The sequence below is a fragment of the Cynocephalus volans genome, chromosome 1, assembly GCF_027409185.1.
Source record: "Cynocephalus volans isolate mCynVol1 chromosome 1, mCynVol1.pri, whole genome shotgun sequence".
NCBI classification, from domain to species: domain Eukaryota; kingdom Metazoa; phylum Chordata; class Mammalia; order Dermoptera; family Cynocephalidae; genus Cynocephalus; species Cynocephalus volans.
The window spans coordinates 176,505,286-176,526,157 of NC_084460.1; the positions used below are offsets into that span (position 1 = coordinate 176,505,286).

The 20,872-nt window shown below is 36.7% G+C and overlaps 1 protein-coding gene across 9 annotated transcripts in view; it reads right to left on the reverse strand.

Moving 5' to 3' along the window:
* Positions 1 to 262: 262 nt before the first annotated feature.
* The window catches only part of GRIK1 (glutamate ionotropic receptor kainate type subunit 1), a 394,762-nt gene continuing 374,152 nt past the window's right edge, over positions 263 to 20,872 (reverse strand). For 4 of the 9 annotated variants that reach the window (XM_063090144.1, XM_063090140.1, XM_063090129.1 and 1 more), the window contains 2 exons: positions 16,631 to 16,881; positions 263 to 418 (listed from right to left, as the gene is read on the reverse strand). In XM_063090144.1, the coding sequence (XP_062946214.1) occupies positions 263 to 418; positions 16,631 to 16,881 (407 nt within the window). Of the gene's footprint in view, positions 419 to 827; positions 915 to 15,124; positions 15,275 to 16,630; positions 16,882 to 20,872 lie in introns of those variants that run through there. The other 5 variants (XM_063090136.1, XM_063090134.1, XM_063090126.1 and 2 more) reach the window with 2 other exon arrangements.

Here is a 20,872-nt window from a genome sequence, read left to right on the forward strand (position 1 = left end):
ACAGTCATTTGTTGGGGATGAAAGAGAAAATGCAAAATAAGTGAGCATAAAAATTCATTTCAAAAGAACTGGTATCAATTCCCGAGTAGTATCTATGTGAGCTTTTTAAACATTTGTGTTTCTTATATCTGTATACACAATCAGAGTTATGGATATAGATATATGGAAACACATCACACGCTCATCAGAATTCTTTCTCCAAACATCTGTATCGAACATGTCCTTTTTCTTCCTGAAAAGTTTCTATAGGTGTTTTCTTGGATCATGCCACAGTCTCCTTTCTCTGAGTTCGTCTCTGATGGCAAGTAAGGATACTTGTGAAGGAAGATTTCCCCTTAGTTCTCGACTTTTTCTTTAATTTTTTCTGATTCTTGAGTGAGATTCCCAGCTCTTCCATGATGGCATTGAAAGAAAGACACTAGAGAACACGAAATAATAGATCATTAGCCTAATCAGACATATCTCTATTCTGCCGTTGATCGGTCTCTTGCCTAGGTTTTAAGGAATGCAAGATACTGGTCTTAAGGCAACTCTGCCTCAACTGGCCCGTTCCCATCACCTCCTCCTCCACCCGCTGGCCACCCACATTTTCTACTTGAGGAAACTGAGGTGGCTAATTAGCTGGGTAAGCTTTGGGCTTTCATTCACAGATGCAGTAGTATAAAAACTACCAGTTAGAGAAAACTCAAGGCTCTCAAAATAGACAACTTACCTTTGCTGAGACACCAAAACAGAGTTAAATTAAGTCATTTCCCCCATTGAGATGATCCAAACATTGATATCAAGGCATATGGACACTTCAGTAATGCTATAGAAAATGAACAAACCTTCTCTACACCAAGGCTTTGTTTTTTTCTCCCATGAAACCTTACTTTGTTCCTAAAATAAAATCTAATCCTTGATGACTTTCCTTTCTGATAAAAAAAAAGAAAAAAAAAACAATTTTAAATTGTATATTTTCTCCAAAAAACAGAGATTCTGGTAGCAGCAATGATGTGGCAGTGGTTGAAATGAAAAATAATGTGGTACTGAACTGCATAGCAAAAATGATGGCATAATACAAAGAAAAGTGGAATTATGACTATAAAATGTACATATACAGATGATATATACATGTCCCCATTACAATTACACTATATCTATTCACATGCACAGTATATAAATGGCCCAATGAAACATAATTTGCTGTCATTTTTTCTAGCCCAGATAAGATCTTTGAGTGATAAATTCTTGCTTATAAGGATTTCTACAAGGTAGTTTTCTTTTTGACGAAGTAACTCTTAAAACATTCTCTAGTGGATAAGCCAGCACAGAAGAACAAAGTTGGCACAATTCCATTCAACGATGTATCTAAAATAGTCAAACTCATAGGAACAGAGAGTAGAATGGTTGTTGCCAAGGGATATGGAGAAGGAAAAATGGGGGCAGTTGCTGCTTAATGGTTATAAAGTTTTAGTTATGCAAGATGAATAAGTTCTAGAGATCTGCCGTACAACAAGCCTATAGTCGACAACATTGTATTGTGCACTTACAATTTAAGAAGGTAGATCTCAAGTTAAGTGTTCTTATCAGAATAATAATAAAAAGACTCCTCTAAAAACCCAAAGCCTCTGGTAACGGTTTTGGAAGTGCAAGCATTACTCCCTTGCCATTAGCTCACAGTGGATACAGTTGAAAGTCAAATGACTACATGCCACCAGGTGATTTCTCTTAGTTGCAAGTGCCTTAAAGAAAGAAGTTGGCTTCAGTGAATTGGGAGGGGTGTCATGCCACACAAAGGAAGAACTCAGAAATGTTTTCTATGAATTATCCTCCAAAAATGTTAGAATAAGCACATCACAAGTAAAATATGATTTTTTTAACATTATGTCACCTGAAATTTATGTGTTGCTACTAAGATCAAGTGACTCTTTTATAGTGTCATTGCGATAGTGTTGTATTAGAGTTTTGCAAACTTTTCTTGGAAATTTATTTCAATGGACAAAGGTTTTTTTGGCACAGGACGTTTCTGGTTTCAGGGAGATTATGAAAATGGAAGAAAAGGAGGGAGAAAAGGAAGGAGTGGCAAGGAATTTACAAACATTATCACATATAAATCTTACAGCAACCTTATAAAGAAAGAGTTGTTATGCTAATTAAACAGATGGGGAAATTTACTATTGGCGATATTAAGTAACTTACCTAAGAGGAAAAGCCTGCATTTCCCCCCCCCACTTTTTAACTAATTTATCTTTTATTAGCATATCCATTGTTACAAATCATACTTATTCCTTATAACTCTTATCCAATCTCTCCCCTCCCTCCCCCACCCTCCCCCCCTCCTCTTCCCCCATCCAATAACCATAGATTTGTTCTCTAAGCCTGCGTTTAAACTCAGTTCATCTGGACTGCCCAAACCCAATTACTTTCACGAGAAATTATCCAAACCTTGATTCTTAATTCTTTTTTCATCTTATAGATAACATTTTGTGAATTGTTTTTCCATAAAGTATGTATTAACAAATTCCAATCTTTTTGCTTTATTTGAATGATTATTATTATTTTTTTTGTAGCTGGCTGGTTCAGGGACAGAACCCTGGACCTTGGTGTTATCAATACTATGCTCTAACCAACTGAGCTACCTGGCCAGCCCTATTTGAACTCTTGAGCATTTGATTTCAGATATTCCATTTTATTTTACATTGAAAAAGCCCAGTGAGTCTCTAAGTGTGGCTTCCATGTGAGACACAATGCAGGAAGGACTCCTTGAAACCTTCTGGCTTCCCTGTTTTGAGTAGAGGGGTGGTAATAGATCTCATCTTGACAATACGTTTCAATTAAGTTTTTCTTTAAAAACGAAATCCTTCCCCAAATTTTAGTCTTCCTTAAAATACAACAAACATCTTTATTTTTTTGATTAACACCAAGTATTTATTTCTTGCCACTAGCATGAGAGTGGATATCAATACAGCTTTCTCAGTGGTCTGGTTTCTCTGTCTTTGGTCACAGACAATGATTTCTGTTTGATTCTCACCTTGTCTCCAGCTTTCAAAAAGAAATGGCAAGATATTGAGGCTGACCTTTCTGCTTCCAAGTTTTTGCTGTTGTCACAAGCAAAGATGACCTTTAAGGACCCTACCAGCCATGGGCTCAAGTAAACTACACACTTGCATATCCACAGGAAATGAAACTGTGAAGGTCACCTCTCAGCTCCGAGTGGCATGGGAGGGGCTCATATTCATTAATTAATTTGCCTTTTATAATCTAAGAATTAAAGATACATATAGTATATAAAGATTGAACTTCTGAATCAGGATCAAAATTTTTAAAGGATCTATTTCTGGGTGTGGGTTTTTGTGAACTCCCTTGTCTTTACAGATCCATAGAAACATTATTTTTAAGCATGACAGTTTAAATTCCGAAACTCTAACTTCATAAGAAAGTATCAAACATAATGACATTAAGCTAGCTACCTTACTTCAGAGCCAGCTCATTTGGAGGCAGGATATCCCAATAGTATCCTCTGGTGCTTTACAGACTGGAAATACCTCTGGTAGCCTGGATCCTAGGTCCTCCTATTTATCTCTGGTGGATGGGATTCACATTTTTAATGGCCCTGTATCCAGCCATTAATTATAGTTTGGAATTGACCTTTGGCACCAGAATGGTGGAGTTTAAATTTCAGTTATGGAGCCGGCCCCGTGGCTCACTCAGGAGAGTGTGGCGCTGGGAGCACCGAGGCCTTGGGTTCGGATCCTATATGAGGATGGCCGGTGCGCTCACTGGCTGAGCATGGTGCAGATGACACCGTGCTGAGGGTTGCGATCCCCTTACTGGTCAGAAAAAAAAAAAAAAAAATTAGTTATGCTACTTAGTTGCTGGGTTACATGAGGCAAAATGTTTATTTTCTCTTTGATTCAGTTTTCTTATTTATAAAATGGGACAGTAGTAGGATCCTTTTCATAGAACTCATATGAGAGTTCAGTGAGCTGAGCTTATATAAGTAAAACACTTAATCCAATGCCTGGCACATTGTAAACACACTCTTTCTTCAAAATAAAATTTTTATACACCACAGTGAAAATATTTTAAGTCTATGGCACCCACTGATTTTTTTTTTTTTTGGTGGGGGAGATACAATAAAGTGTTCATACTTCTTTGATTTGAGCCATTGTATGCCAGCAACTCCTTCGAGTTGCTTGTATCAGTGTTTTAGTTAAAAGAGGTCCTATACATGTTTAAAATATAAATTTTCGATAGATGTTATTACTCATTTTGCCAAGTTCATAATATATTTCAGTGTTTATGTAGTAACAGGAGTTATTTCAGCTTGTGTTATGCCCCGTGAAGGATAGATGTTCAAACTTCAGAAGGTAATGAAGCTAACTACAGTCTCTTGCCAAAAAATAACATCTTTGTGCCTATGAACCCATTTTAAATGAATCCCTATGATGATAAGTCTGATAGGAAAATTTACTTACAAAGAATTTATAGTAATGTAGTGTGGTATTTCCATTTATGCTAAGGGTGTGTGTGTGTGTGTGTGTGTGTGTGTGTGTGTGACTTTTCTTTTAGAGGAAAGGAAATTGGAAAACAGAAGTTAATCTAGTAAAGAATACAAGTGAAACTTCAGCTAGAACTGTAGCTCTCCTGGTTTTAACAAGAGAAAAGTTAGCCTGTTTATTGTGGTTTTGCAGAAAGTTCTTCCTCTTCTCTACTTTTTTAGGTGCCTGTGATGTATCCCTCATGAGCCTCCTTTCCTTCTCTTCTCCTGCCTTCTTTTGCTTTCCTCACCCTACCATTTGGTTTGCTTCTCTTTGTAATTGCTGACTATATGGAACCTCCTTTGGATTAACCACAAATATTTAATTTCCTGGTGCTGGTGTAAGCCTGAATATAAATGATAACTTCTCACCTTATACCTTGTTCCTTCCATTGCAAATGTTGCCCAGGAAGGGGTGGGAGGAACTCAAAAGGAGCTGTTTTTGTTTTGTGCCTAAAATACACTGCTTCAGAAAAAATGGCCCGGGGAAGAGAACCATGTTTTTAAAAAGTTATAAGAAAAGCTCTGTGTTAGAATGTGATTTGAGTTCACAGTATTCAAATAACAAGGCTGTCTAGCATTGGCTTTCATACTGATTGTAAATGTTGCATCAGATTGAAAACGTCAAATTGATTTCTTATTATAAATTTAGCATTTATACATTCGGTTCTTTTATTCACTGGTACATGTAGGAGAACACTTAGAACTACTTTAGGTGCTTATACCTTTAAGGGCTTTTCTGACAGATTATTTTTTAGAAGCTTTGGCGTACCAAATAGTATAATATAAATCTTACATTTTGTATAAGTTTCTCCTTTTAATTTATTAGGCTTCTTATTAAAAGATGCTTGGAGTGCTATGTGACATTGTCTAATAAATTTTCACATTACACATGGAGGAAAAAGATATAGGTAATATTGTTGTCATTTTAGAGATATAAAATCTTTCATTTTATATATAGACCTGCTATAACTTGAAAGCAAGCTGTGATTTGAAATCTTTTGTAAAGACCATTTTCAATAAAATATAGAATATCGAAGGAATAGTTTCCAGAGAGAGAATGGGATTATTATTACTATCATTTTCTTGGCTTGGTCAAATGCTGCCATAATTCCACGGAGTCAGTGTCTCAATGGATTTATTTATTTTTTTTAAAAAAGAAGGACTAAATATTCACATCCTTAACATTCTTTTTTTTTTTTTTTTTTTTTTTAACTCTGAGGGCTAGCGTGAGAGCAAACCTACAATGTTTAATGTGTTTTGGGCCTGGAGTCAGGCAAGTTTAAGGAATAGGAACAGAAGAATCCTATTCATGCACTTGCTACCTTCAGACTTGGGAAATCTGGTTGCCTGTTTACACAAGGATTTCACTTCTTCACAGGATAATTGATGATCTGAGAGCAAAGTCCAGGCATCAATCATCTCCCACTAGTTTCAAGAAGGTAGGTTGAGGAAAATTCTTGGAGTAGTTACATGTGTACCACCTTTGTGGGGAGTTCTTGCATTCCAGAACTGAGGATTTGAGCACATTTACTCTGGTTTTATCTGTTTTTTGGGTTCATTCAGAATCCATGGGCCATCTTTCATACACCATTCTTGGAATGATTAAAAAGTGGATCAAAGATGTTGAGTGTTGACCATTATATCAGCTTCCAGAATAGTCATTATGTTGATTTGTGCCTGGGAGCTAATGAGGGAGTTGATTCTCATCTCCTGGGACTGTGTGAAAAATCTTAGGGTGGAGGAAATTTAGAAACTGAAATAAAACTTCAAAGTGTGGTCACTACCCTTATCCCACCTGTGATCCAGAAGCCACTCCCTGCCCAGCCCATTTCCCTGCACCTTGGATGCTTTAAACTGGCTCCCCATAGGTAATCACTCCTGAGAGCTCTCGACTCCTCTTCATTTGGCTATAGCACGTAGACTCCAGAACTCATTTTTCCTAGCTTTGTTACTGCTGTGTTGTCAGCACCTCTACATCCTCTCTCCTACCCGATTTCATCTTTGCTCCTACACCTGGAACCTGGTGCCAACATCTGTGCCTTCTCAGATCCTAGATTTCAGCTTCTCCATTTGCTTGAATGTGTGCCCTAGAATTCCTTGCTGTCTTATCTGAGCTCCTCAAACCTTAAAAATATACCTATGCGAGACACAGGGTTACTCCATGGCCTCAGATACACAAGGATCTTCTTTCTGAAGTTGAACTTCATTTAAAGATTTCACTTTTAAAAACTTATTCTCCCATTAAAATAAACATATGTATATTTGTAATGGCATGCACAATCCATATTTTTTTTTTAAGAATTCTTTAAGAAATTTTGTACATGGGATGGCTGCCCAGGACTATAAAACATAAACTCCTGGCAGGTAGGGGTGTGTAAGTTCATTCTTTAACATTAGGGAAAACTTTGAGAAGTGGGGTTACTATTGAGGCAATATAACATTTTGAGATGTTAATCCATGTGCTTTTTTTTCCTTCCTCTGAATCCCAATTCTTTTTCCCACTTTTAAAGTTGTAGCAAGAGCTTTTATATGCATTGCCTTCAGGGTAGGGATGATATAGAAAGAAAAAAGGGTTCAATTTGCAGCTTTGAGCTCTTAAATAGACTTTTGTGGATCTATAGAAGACACTGCAGCCTTTGAAGCTATTAATTACAACAGCCAGGTGTTCGAAAAAAGGAAAAAGCAAGTACTTTGTAAAAGTTCGACATTAAATATCAGGCTTAGAGCCTTCAGGACCCAGCATAGGATTGAGGATAGAGTATGAAGATAGAATTGTTTTGTTTCTGCTCTCAAGGAGAAACATTTGACTGGGTGTTAAACTGGGTGGTCATAGAATCTTGACCAGAGCCTAGATGCTGAGGAAAATCTGAGAAGGGGCCCCTTATCTGCCTCTTCTGGAGTCAAACTCCCATGCAGTGGGATAAGACAATCTCATAGGTGTGGGGACCAGAGAACACAGGAAAATTGTCCTCTGCTCACCTGCTTCTGTCTTAGGCTCTCAGAGGAGGCAGTCACTTCAGCAGAGAAATGTCAACAGGGCCTGTCATCAGGGTCTACCATCAGATTGGCTCAAGAATGTCCTCTGAGTCTCCCATGGCCTCCGGAGGGCACTCAAGAGCAGCAAAACTCTCCCTTGCCCCAGAAAGGACACAAAAGTGGCTGATGGGTATAGAGAGGAGGATGAAAAGTGGCCCACTCAAGCCTTATGACCAGAGAGCAGATGTTTCTGCCATAATAAGAAGTTTCAGGTGGCCTTGTGTATCCAGAGGTAAGCAGCTGCCCTTGCTGAAAAGTGGCAGAAATGTGGATTTGCATTTCAATGCAAAACACACATGGCCCTTCTCTGGAGTCACTGTCAGAGGCCAGTGTGGCTTGTTTCCTGCCCCTCTGGCTTCTCTTTGGCTTCTTGCACTGAAGGCCTGAGACGACCCTGTGGGGTTTGGCTTTCCCTCACCTAATGAAGAGGGGCTGGTCTTTTTAAGTATTTCAGAGGCTGAATTAGGACCATGAACTTCAAAGAGATTTTTAGCATACCCCTTTTCCTACAGGGAATAGCCCTGCCTGCAAGGTAAATGGACCTGATGTAGCATTTTAATTGTCCACAGTACACATTTCCCAGCAGGTAGAGTCTTTGGGGTACTGGCTGATACCCACTGTAGTAGGCATGCATTTTTCTTGAGCTTGGATGTACAAAAATTTTATGTAATACCTTTTTTTTAAATAACAGAACTCACCTTAGCTTACAGATTCCTCATCTGTTAGTGGATCTTATCAACTCAAGATAATTCACTTTTGGTTTAAAATATTTTCTTTCAGTTAATGGCTAAGTTAATGCAGGCTTTGTCCTACCTCCCTCCTTCTTCTGTTCATTCCAAGAACTGTCTGGGATTAGAAAAGGTGGCAAGAGGGCCCGGGAGCAGTGGCCCCATAACTACCATTCTTTTGGCTTCCACTGAGGTGTGACATCCTACTGGGTCATTGATACTGGTCTCTGTCTCTGCTGTATCCTCCGAGATGCCCATGGTTCCACCACGGTCTGCATGTCATGTCCACACACTCTGTCTTTTCCATTTCAACCTCAGGTTTTCCAGGCCACTGGTTCTCTCAGATCTTCTACAAACCTCTTGGGTGGGAAGGGTCACGGACATCTGAATATTTTTTCTTGCATTCTTTGGGACTGAGGAAGACTCTATGAAGCTTTCCATAGCCTCACTGCTTAGATATTGTAATTCTGACATTCAAGAGACAGTTGGATGTAAGATATCTCTACAAGTCTTACCATCTCTTGGATTACACCCTGTGACTCTGACAATGATATTTTCTGTTCAGTATTCCCTTTGAATTTTTCAGGGATTTCTATTTTCCTGTCCTCCCCCAGATTGAAATTGGCTCAAGGATGGCTGTTAGGGCTCCTCTCAGAGATTCCAGTAGCATCTAAGCGTTCAAGACTTCCCTCCAATTCTCTCTTTCTTTCCTAGTGGTCAAAATCTAGTCTGGGGTCAGAAAACATCATCATCTGTATTTCCCAACCTTAGCCTTCTGGGTTTTGGCTCTTGCTGATTATAAATTAACTTTTAAAATTAAAGCAACTAACTTATTCAATAAAACATCTGGATCTTGCAATTGAAAGCCATGGTTTTCAAGATTTTTGTCTGTGTACAAATTTGCAAAGACCACTTAAAACTCTCAAGCTAAGAGTTTGGCTCATCTCCAGATTGGGAGCAGTTATGAGAAAACCCTGATGCTTGATGGTGAGAAGAAGGAGTGGGGTAAAAATGATACAAAATAAAAGCTGTCCTTTTCTTTTGTTTTTCCTTGTTCCTCTTTAGCGGAAACACTTAAGTTCCACTTACAGAATAGAGTTTTAGAGGCTTATTGTATACTTTAGTTACCGCTCCCTTTCCTGAATTATACCAAGGTACTTCAAAAAGTTCATGGAAAAGTAAGATTAGAAGGTAATATGAATCTTTCCATGAACTCTTTGAAGTACCCTCATATGTAATCAGTTCTATAGCTTTGAATAGCTTCTTAGAGACATGTCATGTCTAGTTCTTCTTTTCTTAAAAACCTAGTCCATAGGCTCATTAAAATTAAGCACAATTCCACTTCTGTAACCTTCACTGTGTGTATAATGATTTGCTTATGATTGATTGGGTGGTCAGCCCTCTTGTTCCTTGATGCTGTGATGGCCATTTTCTCTATATCCAGGGCAGCCCTTTCTACCTTGAAGTACTAACAAAGTAATTCTGCTTCTTTCCATAAGAATTTAATGTGCTCAGGAGACAAACACAACCATATTAAAAAAATACATATATAAACAAAAACCTTTTTTTTCAATGCTTCTGTATTTTTATTTCCTTCCCATTTTCTACTAAATTTAAAAATATCATAGTTGGAAGAGAACTGCAAAGGTAGACTCCTCATTCTGCACGTGAGGAAACTAAGGCTGAGGGAAGTAAAATGACTTGCGCAAAGACACACGGCCTCTTAGCAGTAGCGTGGCTCGTGAATTCTTGGTTTGTGATTCCCAGGTCCCAAGACTTGCCCAAAGACACATAGCCATTTAGCAGCAGCGTGAATTCTTGGCTTGTGATTCCCAAGTCACCTGTCCATTGGGCCACATGCATCTTGCAGAGTTTGTTTGGTTTATAAGACAGCCTCAAGCTGTACATTGGAAAATTTATTTCTAAATGAATTTTAATTGCTTCCTGGCTTCTCTGTTAATTAATGAATCATTGGGTTTCTAGGCAAGGAAAGGTCACTTTGCACAATTATGAAAATAATCTGATTAAAGAGACTTCTGCAAGTCATTCACTAAATAAATTTATCAGACTACAGAAGAAATGGAGCCTCAGACACTAGGAAGCATCCGATAATGTTATGTAGTCTGAGCCATTAGCTGTATTGGGCTGACAACGACAAAGTTCAGATTCTACAGGGTGTGAAACCACACAGTACATTTGTGATGTTGACTTTTTATCACAAGAATGCCCTTGTATTTGTAGATAGAAAGTCTTAGGAAATTTAAGGAAGAATCTCATTCTCCATAATACCAGTCTCTGTGGAGAGAATTTTGAAACCAAAAATAATTTTAATATGCTTGTGCATCTGGACATAAAATTCTATAACTGTGAGAAACATAATGAGATGGTTCCTAAAGGCAAGTTAGTATTGCAGCATCAAGCAGAAATTTTTCATTATCTATAATAGTTAATTAATAATGCCATTTGGCACAGTTAGATGTGCAGAAAATAGTACAATAAGTGAGAATGCTTTGCTCTCCCTTTGCTTTTAAAGACTGTTCAGGCTACTTTTAAATTGCTTACTAGAAAATAGTCCTTGTAGTATAAGGGTCATGAGCTTGGGAACTAATTGGGAGTCATTGTAATGCTGCTTTGCCACAGATGGCTCATGTGGAACATAATGTAATGCTTAGTCAAATGCAGTGAGGTAATGAGAAATAATTTTCCTTGAAGAGGTTTATAATTATATGATCCAGCTGATTGTTCTAACAGCAAGATCCCCACCGGCCATGTATTCCTTAGGTAGTTCCAGTTTTGCTTGGAAAACTCTAAATAATTCCATTATGTATTTTAATCTAAAATTAAACAACGTAAAATATAAAGCTTTATTTTTCCCCTTATTGTATTAAGATAGAGACACACCTGTTAGGAAACAAATCAGACAATATTATATGACTCATCGCTGCTGATGCACTTGATTGATCTTTGAATGCCTTCCTTCTCTCTTCCTGACGCTAAACAATATTTCTCAAAGTACAATCCGCAGATAACCTGCTACTGTTTAATAAAAACTCATGCTTACCATCTAATTTGAAATAAAACTGCTATATTCAAGCTAGTTTTAATGAAAACTCATGTTTACCAGCAACTTTTTAGGAAAACAACTGTATTTAGGATTGCTGGGAAAAAACTCATGTAGGAAGAGCTATTAAAATTTTTTTTCTTGTATTAAAGATAATTTTAAGGAAGACTCATGTGTGACCAAATTTTGAAGAAAATGGCTGTATTCAAGCTGATTTTTATGAAAACTAATGCATATAAGTAGTTTTAAGCATTTATTTTTAGGCTTTATTAAAAATGCAGATTCCTGAACTATACCTACTGAGGAGGAATGTCTGGAGGTAAAGCCTCTACACTGTAGTTTAGATAACTTCCCCAGGTGATTTTGATTTACACCAAATCTGAGAACTAATGATGTAAACATAGAGTTTGAAAGGTTTTGTACAAGTCTTTTCTAAATTTCACTTGAAATGCAATGGTCCCTGCTGAGATCACTGTGGTCTTAGCAGATAGCAAGACTATCTGTGACAGCAAGAACTGGTTGTCTGAGAGCTAGAATAAAAGGAAAAAGAGTGGAGTGAAAGAACATAGGTGCCTCAAGGGACGAAAGGGCACAGAGAGCAATAAACCAGCTACTTGGTAATTTTGAGTAGGGCTTGCCTTATGTTTCACAATGGAACATGAAGATCATCAGTTGAATATCATGAAAAATCTATCTCAGAGATGTGCAGTTTCTTTCTGAGTTCTCAGTGGTAAGGGTCTATTGAATATTATATGCTAACCATGTATTATATATATTGTTTGGAATTAGTGGTTCTACTTCTAAAGTTAACAAATTAATAAACAGCAATGATTTACTGAGTTCTAATTAGATACATAAATTTATGTCTAGTTTATTGGTTTTAGCCCTTTCTGTGCATTAAAATCAACTGGGCATCTGACAAAATTACTATTGTCCTGAGCCAACTCCATCCTAATTAAATTAGAATTTCTAGAGTTGAGTTCCAAAACTCTACCCCATTTTTTTAAACCAGTATTTATTAATGAGACTTCTATAAATCATTTCATTTTCTACCCCATGGTATTATTTCATTTAATTCTCATAGTAAATGTATAAAGTCAATAATATTATCTTTATTTTACAAATGAGCAAATTGAGTTTCAGAAATTTACTCCAAATAATAAGTAATTGTTTACTGAATGGCTACTATGTGCTGGTCACAGTGCAAGATGTTTTGCACATTATCCTGGGATGAGATACACATTATCATACCAGTGTTCCCTAGAGTACTATCTGTGGAACACTGGTCTGTCAAGATGCTTCAGGGAAAAAAGATTCTCTGATCTACTAGGTTTGAAAAATGCTGAAAACTTTTTCACCTCGTTGGAAATTCTCAATGCATGACAACATATTAAACACACTGAAATATCATGCAGTAAAGGAATATTTAGTGTGATGCTCTGTAGGTTATTTAAAAATAAAATACTTATTTGAGAAACACTTTCCAATGGAACCCATTTTGAGAAGTACTCCTTTAAAATAATGTTATGTTCTAGAAACTATGCTCCAGTATTACATATTAAGAAACCAAGGCTCTAAGAAATTCAGTAACTTGCCTGAAGTCATTCAGCATGTGGCTATACTACAACTTGAACCTAAGTTTGGCTGACTTAGAAAATTCTCTTCTGATTCTAAATTTTATGATTCTAGTCTCTAGACTGTGATGATGACTCTAGACTCTATTTTTCTGTTAGTAAAGCTGAATTAAAGTTGTTGAAAGGATCAAATGTAATGTTATATGTGAAAACATTTTGGAAACTATACTATATAGTATATAAAATATTGGAATTAGGTAGTATACAGTCTAAAGTAGGACACAGATATTAATTTTTGAAAGGAATCATTTCTTTATCCAAATCTCTGAGTTATAGTTTTACAGAATGATCTCTGTAGAAAGGCAAGTTTTGTTAGTTATTGTTAACCTTAATTGTCTGTACTTTATTGATCATACTTGAACTTTTTTGGTAGCAGTTTGTTTTTTTAAAAAGTCCTTGGGAAAAGAAACTCATGCAATTTGTTTCTATATACTAAATCAATGAAATATGAAACTGAGAATAATGTCATACTTATCCCAACATCTGATTCTATTGATTACGAAAATGTGAACTCTGACCTGGGTCAAAGAGTATATTGCTTCTATTTCAAAAAGAGCAAATAAATGTTAGTATTATTTATAGATATTTTCTTAAAAGTACATTTATTTAAAGAAGAAAGCAAGGATGAGAAACAATCAGAGCAAGAGTCAAGTTTCTTGAACATGCTTTACTGGAGGAATATAGGACTGATTGGAAAAACTTGTGATTCAAAAATTGGAACCCATTTAAAGCTGAGCAAAGAGAAGGTGAAATGATACATACTGCACAGATGGCATATCTCTACTCCTGAGGAGTATGTTTTAGGGGATCACTTGATGTGTCAAAAGGTAATCCCATTAAGGAGAACAAAGACCAACTGATCCCATATTGAGAGAAGATGAAAGGCATCTTCAATTCTCCTATTCACTGTGAAGGGGAAACAAGCCCAGAGGGACCATCCGACATTCTGTGTCACAACAAATTAAGTATGCAATTGGCTTTCTATGTCACCAAGTTGAGTTAGAGTGGGAATTATTTACAGCAGTTTGAATGCAGGTAGAAAATAAGTCCACAGAGATCTGTAACTAATGTGTGTGGAAATTCTTTTCTCTATTTGTTTTCTCCTTTTTGCCTCCTCCTCAACACATTTGGAATGAATTAATAATGGTAATACATCCACAGCAATGAGTATGAAGGTGGCAATGCTCAGAAAAGATTGCTCCAAGAACAACTCTGTCTGTCCTAGGTGAGTGGGAAAGGAGTGAAATAACATCTCGTGGTAAGATGCTCACCAGTGTAAAGAGTGAGGGTGAGTGAGCGGTAAACAGAAGATGCTCTGAGTTAGTTCATAGCTTAGGTGTTTGCTGGGATCTTCAAAGAAATAACATATAGCTTGAAAAAAAATCACAGTTCCTTAGAGACTCTGAATCTACAGAAGATCGTTAAATTCTAAAAGGAAATGTTACTTGAGAGCTCCCTGTTGACAAATATCTGCCCGGGAATCATTTTTCTCTGTGTTGTGTATTTGTGAGTGACGTTCAACCAAGCTGATGCTCTTCTGTGAAAACCAGAGTTTTTTTAGTTTTCTTTCTCTGCTTCAAGGTTTTTTAATCTTTAAAATCTAAGACACCTTTGAGTCTTTGTGTAAATGATACATTTTAAATAGCGGAATCAATTTGAATTAAAAATTAACAGTGCCACGGAGTTATATATGTACTTATTGAAAAAATAAGGGCTTTGGGTAGTTTGAAAATGTATGGGACAGGCAGAAGAAAAGAGGAGGAAAAAATGTTCATAAAGATAAAAAGAAGTCTACAGAATTAGCATTTTGTTTTCGTGCTTTCACTGTTGACTCTGAATCTTCTTTTTCATGACGAAGGAGTTGCTTATCTTTAGTGCATGAAAATAGAGCTAAAATGACTATTTGGGACAGAGCAGATTCCTGTAAACGCACATATCTAGGAGTCTATATATCCCTGATATGCCCCCTTTTCAACATAAAGTGCACATCTGTTTCCAATGCATTGAATTCAATGTCTAGAGTACATGAGTTTTGCTATCCTACTTATGCTTAGTGCATATAGATATCCATCAACAACAGCGATCAGCAAATACAATTTCTACTGGGCACACCTTTTTTTTTTTTTTTTTTTTTTTAACATTATACAGTATGAACTGAGGACTGTGTCCGAATCCCTCTCTCCTCTCGAATTAATTTGCCACATTCTAAATCCGTAGATAAAGTAGTTCCAGAAGTGGAGTTGGTTGGATGGGTTTGCTTACATTGCAGTCCATAAAAGAAACAAAAAGCCTTGCATGCAAAAGAAATGGGAAAAAATATAGAAAAATGAATAAATCAGAAGCGAGAATGAATGTTTAAATGAAAATTTAAATCACATGAAGCTGGCAATTATGAGAAGCACATTAAAGCATAACATATACAAACTTTTATTTTTCAAATTAGTTGCATAAAACGACACCTCAAGAGCAAATTGAAGGTTAAAACAAAACAGATCAGTCTATTCTGCCCTTTAATTAAAGACAGTTTTCTATAATGAGGTCTAGGAAAGGGGTACTCAACACTCTGGCAATTGTATTATATTTCTGGGGAAGATTTTCATGATGAAAACAGATTACAACCAATCATCCTTAGTTTTGAGTGCTTAAGGAGGGCTTCCACTTAAAGGAAGTGGGTCTAGCCTCAGATTATGAATCAGAACCTGCTACATAATTTGAAGGGCACAGTGCAAAATAAAAATGTGGGACGCCTTATTAACAATTATTAAGAATTTCGAGAGAATGACAACAATGTTAAACTGGGTCTGTTATTAATAGTTCATAGTCCTGAAATTCTAATAGTATTTTTAAATTGAATGGGTGGCCTAAAGCACTGCAGTGACTATGAGCTTTGTATTTTTTTCGTTCTAGTATGCTTGTGAAGGAATTTTCTTAAATCACCATCATCTTTTTTAGAAGAATGTAAGTTCCATATGTGATTTCCTTCAAAGATAAAAGTAAGAACCCAAAATGGGTGATGACTGAAATCATCCTATAATCCTAAATACAATTTTGAAAAATCAAGTCTCAAATATATCTTATTGCCATTTTGTATTGTTTATCTAATTCCTAGCAAAAAAAATTGGCAGTGAATTATCCTTTTACAAATCCTACTTTGACAGATGTAAAATGCTCAATTTCAAAATACCACTTTTATATCTTTATATAAGTTGTTTTGCATTAGTACATGTGCTCAGAATCTACACTTAAGGACTGGTAACATTTCTCTCAAATATCTTTTTATATCTTTTCCAATTTTGGATTTATTTCTTCCTTGCTTTATCTAGGGTTTCTATCTTAAGAGCAAATAACTTTTTGAGAAATGAACATGAGTTTGGAATTTCTGCACTGTCATTCCAAATAGTGCTAATTGGATTTAGGGTATAAGACTCTTCTTTCTTCTCATTAATAAATAATGAGGCTGCTAGCACCTGGCAGGAATTCAACAGCCCTTTGCTCTAACTCAAAAATGTCTCTTCTGGGCGTGTAATTCAATAGACTGTTACAAGAAAAAAAAAAAAAAAAAAAAGGCAAGCATGCTTAAAAACCCCAAACTTAAGACACATAATGCCAACTAAAAACCACCCACTCCTAGAAAGAGATGACTCACCTGTTCAATATCATTGTTCTTCCGTGATTTGTATATAAATTCTCCAATGGCTACAAACACAGAAAGAACCAGTCCAGCAGCCAGGACAATGAAGATGCCCCCAATATTTTCTACTCCTAGAGCACTGGCCTCTTTATTGTCTTCCTCGGGGCAGCCATTCCCCCGCCACCATTTCTCTTTCATCATGTGCAGCTTCCCTTCTTCTTGTAGCTGGAGAATAGCAATTGTAATTTTATCCCGGTAAGGAGAACCTGTAAGTGAGGTCATCACAACGCTGGTCATCAAAAGGTTGAGGAAGATGTCAGGAAGTATTATTGTCTTAGCAGTAACTACTTTACGGCTGTTGTGAAACCCCAAACCACAAATCAGCTAGCAAGGGGGAAGCCTATATTTTGAAAGCTCTAAATAATTGGAAAGGGTTAGCTGACATGTTGAGATTAACTCTGGCCTTGACTGTTTGCTCCTTTTAAGTAAGGAAAAGCTGAAGTAGGAATTCTGTGACATTTCTGTTTCTGATGAGTTCTTCACGAATCTTTTCCCACATCAAAGGATTTTGTTGCTTAGATTCTACTTTTTCTAGGCTGTTGATTGTTTCATATTGTGACTAAGTATGGCTAGATAACCACCAGTGCCTCTTCCTCTTCCTAGGGGAATAACACCTACATCCCCATCTCCTTCTAGTTCAGTGTGGTCATTTCTAGTCAATGGGAATTAAAGTGATGTATGACATTTCCAGTTCTATGTCATAAGTCTTCCCAACATAATTTTCTGTGTGCTCTCTCTCACCCTTTTCCCAAATACGTATCAGGAAGAAAAGGATTTCAAGTCATTAGGGATGGTGAACCCACAAATAGAAGAAACTTGGGGGCCTCAAAGTGACTGTATGAAGCAGAGCTTCTCTTTCAATCCACAAGAACTGTGACAAGAAAAAGAAATAAACATTTACTTTGTAAGCCACTGAAAATTTGCAGATGTTGTTTACAGCCATTAGTCCATAATGACTAATGCACCTATTAAGATAAACTTAAGAGTAGGCTTTGAATAATTCAAAGGTCCTCCAAAATTTAGTTAGGTTTGGAAAATTTGCAAGGACTGTATGGATAATATTTATACTCTATCTTCTAGTAATGCTGCTGAACTTTTAATTAGGTCAGGTTTAGAGAGTAACAACATCTATCCGTAGACATAGCATCTTAATACTGGATTCCTGTGTCAACCAAAGCAAAGGAAGAGAGAGAGTAAGATTCTTACTCAATTTCTCCTTGGAGACTAAGAACTTTTGTTAGTATTTCTTCTAATGAGTAGGAGAGTAATACACCCTGGCTTTCTCTGTTTGCAAACTTTTTGGTGGAAGCAAATTGAAAAATTAAGCATCTTAGGACCAGAATAAATCTTAGAAATTATATAGCCCAGTCCACTTGTTTTAAAATTGAAGAAATTCAGCACTGAAAATATGAGAGAAACTAATAGCTACTGGCAAAACCAAGAATTAAATCAGTTCTCCTTACTTCTTACTTCTCAGTGTTATTCTCATGAAATTGCCCCCATATCGTCCTTCCCACCTCCACATAGGCCTTGTACCCTATGGCAGGGTTTACATAAAAAAGAAGAAGGTTAACATTTGTGGCTTTTATCATTTTTTTTTCCTCCTAAGACTTCCTAACATAGTTGTCAGCACTCAGAATCAAGTTTAAAAGAAGAGCAAATGCTTTGGAGTTAGATTACGGCTTGTCAATTAAGAGTACAGATTTTTGGTAAGAAAACAGGTCTTGAAAGTCAAATTAAAAGATACTAGTTTTTTGCTTAAACTCTCCCAGAGTAATGGCTAGGATTGAAATGAGCACCATTAGCATGTCCATACATGTGAGCAATTAAATAAAGCTGAAATGCTTTGTGTTAATGTACATGAAAGTGCCTTGAAGAGTGTAAGAATAATTTTTATTGTAGTGGTTGCAGCAGTAATCATAGCAGTCTACACAGTGGGCCCTCAATAAATGTTGACTGATGCTCTCCTTCTGCCTTCAGGCTGCATAATACCTATAACATTTCGGACAGATGGGGATCCAATCTCTGTTTAAAGTTGTTCTCTAAGGAAGGTAATTTCCAGCCTCCCAGTAACCTGTTTAAGCCCTAACTGTTCTCACTCTCTTGTAGTTTTATTTGAAATCTCTCATGAGGCACATTTCCAAAGCTTCTGTCCTGAGAGTCTCTAAGAAGAAAAGTCTTCAATTTTGTGTTGCGACTGAGCTGACTTTGCCCATCTTCAACCATGGGAAAGAGTTTGGAACCTTAAGGGAGTCAGTCAGGACAAACCAGAAGTGTGCAGAGAATTTTTTAAGTCTGAATATATTCTAAGTCCAATCTTCTTTGTTGTTGCTTAAATGAACTGAATGACATCAGAAGCAATTTATTACAAGTCACTTGAAAAACTATATATGTATACACGCAGATCTTCCTGAATAGCAACTGATCTTTCTTAAAGAGTCAATTCATCATAGAAGAAGCATCTCACCAATTTTTCCAACAGCTGTATTCCCAGTAGATGTATTCTTTTTGAGGTCTGCCATCTGTTCCAATTATTTCTCCATTGTTTTTGGTTTAAAAGCATGACAGGTTTATAACCACTATGAAAAATTCCTGGAGTATATTTCTTTTCATCTAAGGAGGGGGGAAGGCTCTTTAGCTTTGGAACTTATTATGGGTGATGTTGGCAAAAAAGAGACTGAACAGTACATTCAGACCTCTCTATCATGTACATAAAATCTAGTGATACTCATCACACAGACAGCCTCATTCACATGAAGGCAGGCAGTGATTTTCAAAGTGCCACATTAATTTAGAAGTGTTGCAGAAAGGAGACCCTTGTTCACCTCCTGCCATTCCCCAAGCCCCTGTTACTCACCATACTATCAGAAATTTTAGCTTTCAAGTTCTATTCTATTCTGTAGAAGGAACTCATGTTAAAGTGCAAATGTTCTCAGGGAGAATGATACAGATTGATATTTTCTATCACTATTACCAGTCAGGAAATTTGGTGGCCAAAAGGGATGTTTAAAAGTGGTAAGGTGGAGTTATGGGGTGGAAGATGAAATGATAAGGATGCAGTTTCAACTTTATCATTTAGTCTAATGATGGTTTAATTAAGAAACTATACTTGCTTCTCTAAGAAGATGCAGACTATGTTGCAATCAGTCCTAGGGGCTTGATTCTGCAGATTCAGACAAAGGTACCCACTTCTAGTGTTCTTGTCTGACTCATGGCCCATTTAACTAAAATCAGCAGTGAGGAGATATAAAAAAATAGCATCTGTCTAACTTCTTCTACCCCTCTTATCTAAAGTAAGGTGGCAAAGTTTGGTTAGAGAAATAGGACATGTTTTTAAAGTCAAATGGTGGCATACTGTCTTTTTAGCTAGTGTCTAACAATCCCTCTGAAATCCCTGCAGAACATGTTGACTAAATTATAGGACAACTTAACACCTGGGGAGAAAATATACACTTCACTATTTCATCAAGAAAAGTTATTGGAAACAAAAGGGCAATAGATAGGTATAGGATCTCTAGCACAATTTTTCTGCGGAAGATTTTTTTAAAGGACATACATGATAACAAATAATAATAAAGTTAATTTCTCCACAGCATATATTCCTAACACCAGGTAGATAGCAGGGAGTCAAATTGGTTGTGTACTCATAGTAAATGCTGCGGCAAGTTGATTTTTATCTGGTTAATTAAATTAGCATTAATCAAAAGTTGAATACAGCATATATAATCTTTTCTTTTTTTTAATGAATTTGTTACCAAATTAAAACATCAGAACAATTCACCTAAAATCTGTTTTTTTTTTTTTTCCCTTGAAAAAATGGGACATCTGGTAACCTGTGCTCAAATTTCCACATGTCTACAACTGACTGACCTGAAAAGCAGCTGCCTCCTTTAGATCAGTCACGTGGTCTCTAATTCTTTGTAGTTGTCACCATGCCCTACTGCCTCCTGAAGCAAATAAGCCTTCCTCACTTATGATATCTACCTGGTCTCTGTAAGCATTTGAGTTTGTGGTCCCTACCTAATGTTGAGGGTCAGACTGGACAATTCCTTTCAAACAACCAAAATAATATGAACAAGCAAATCAAATCTACCTTGAGCCCTTAATTATCTGGCTAGACTGTGATTATGATTTCTGCTTATTGGACTAGTCCAGTGGTCTGGATAGTCCCTGATTCTTCTCCTTTAAGATGCTTAT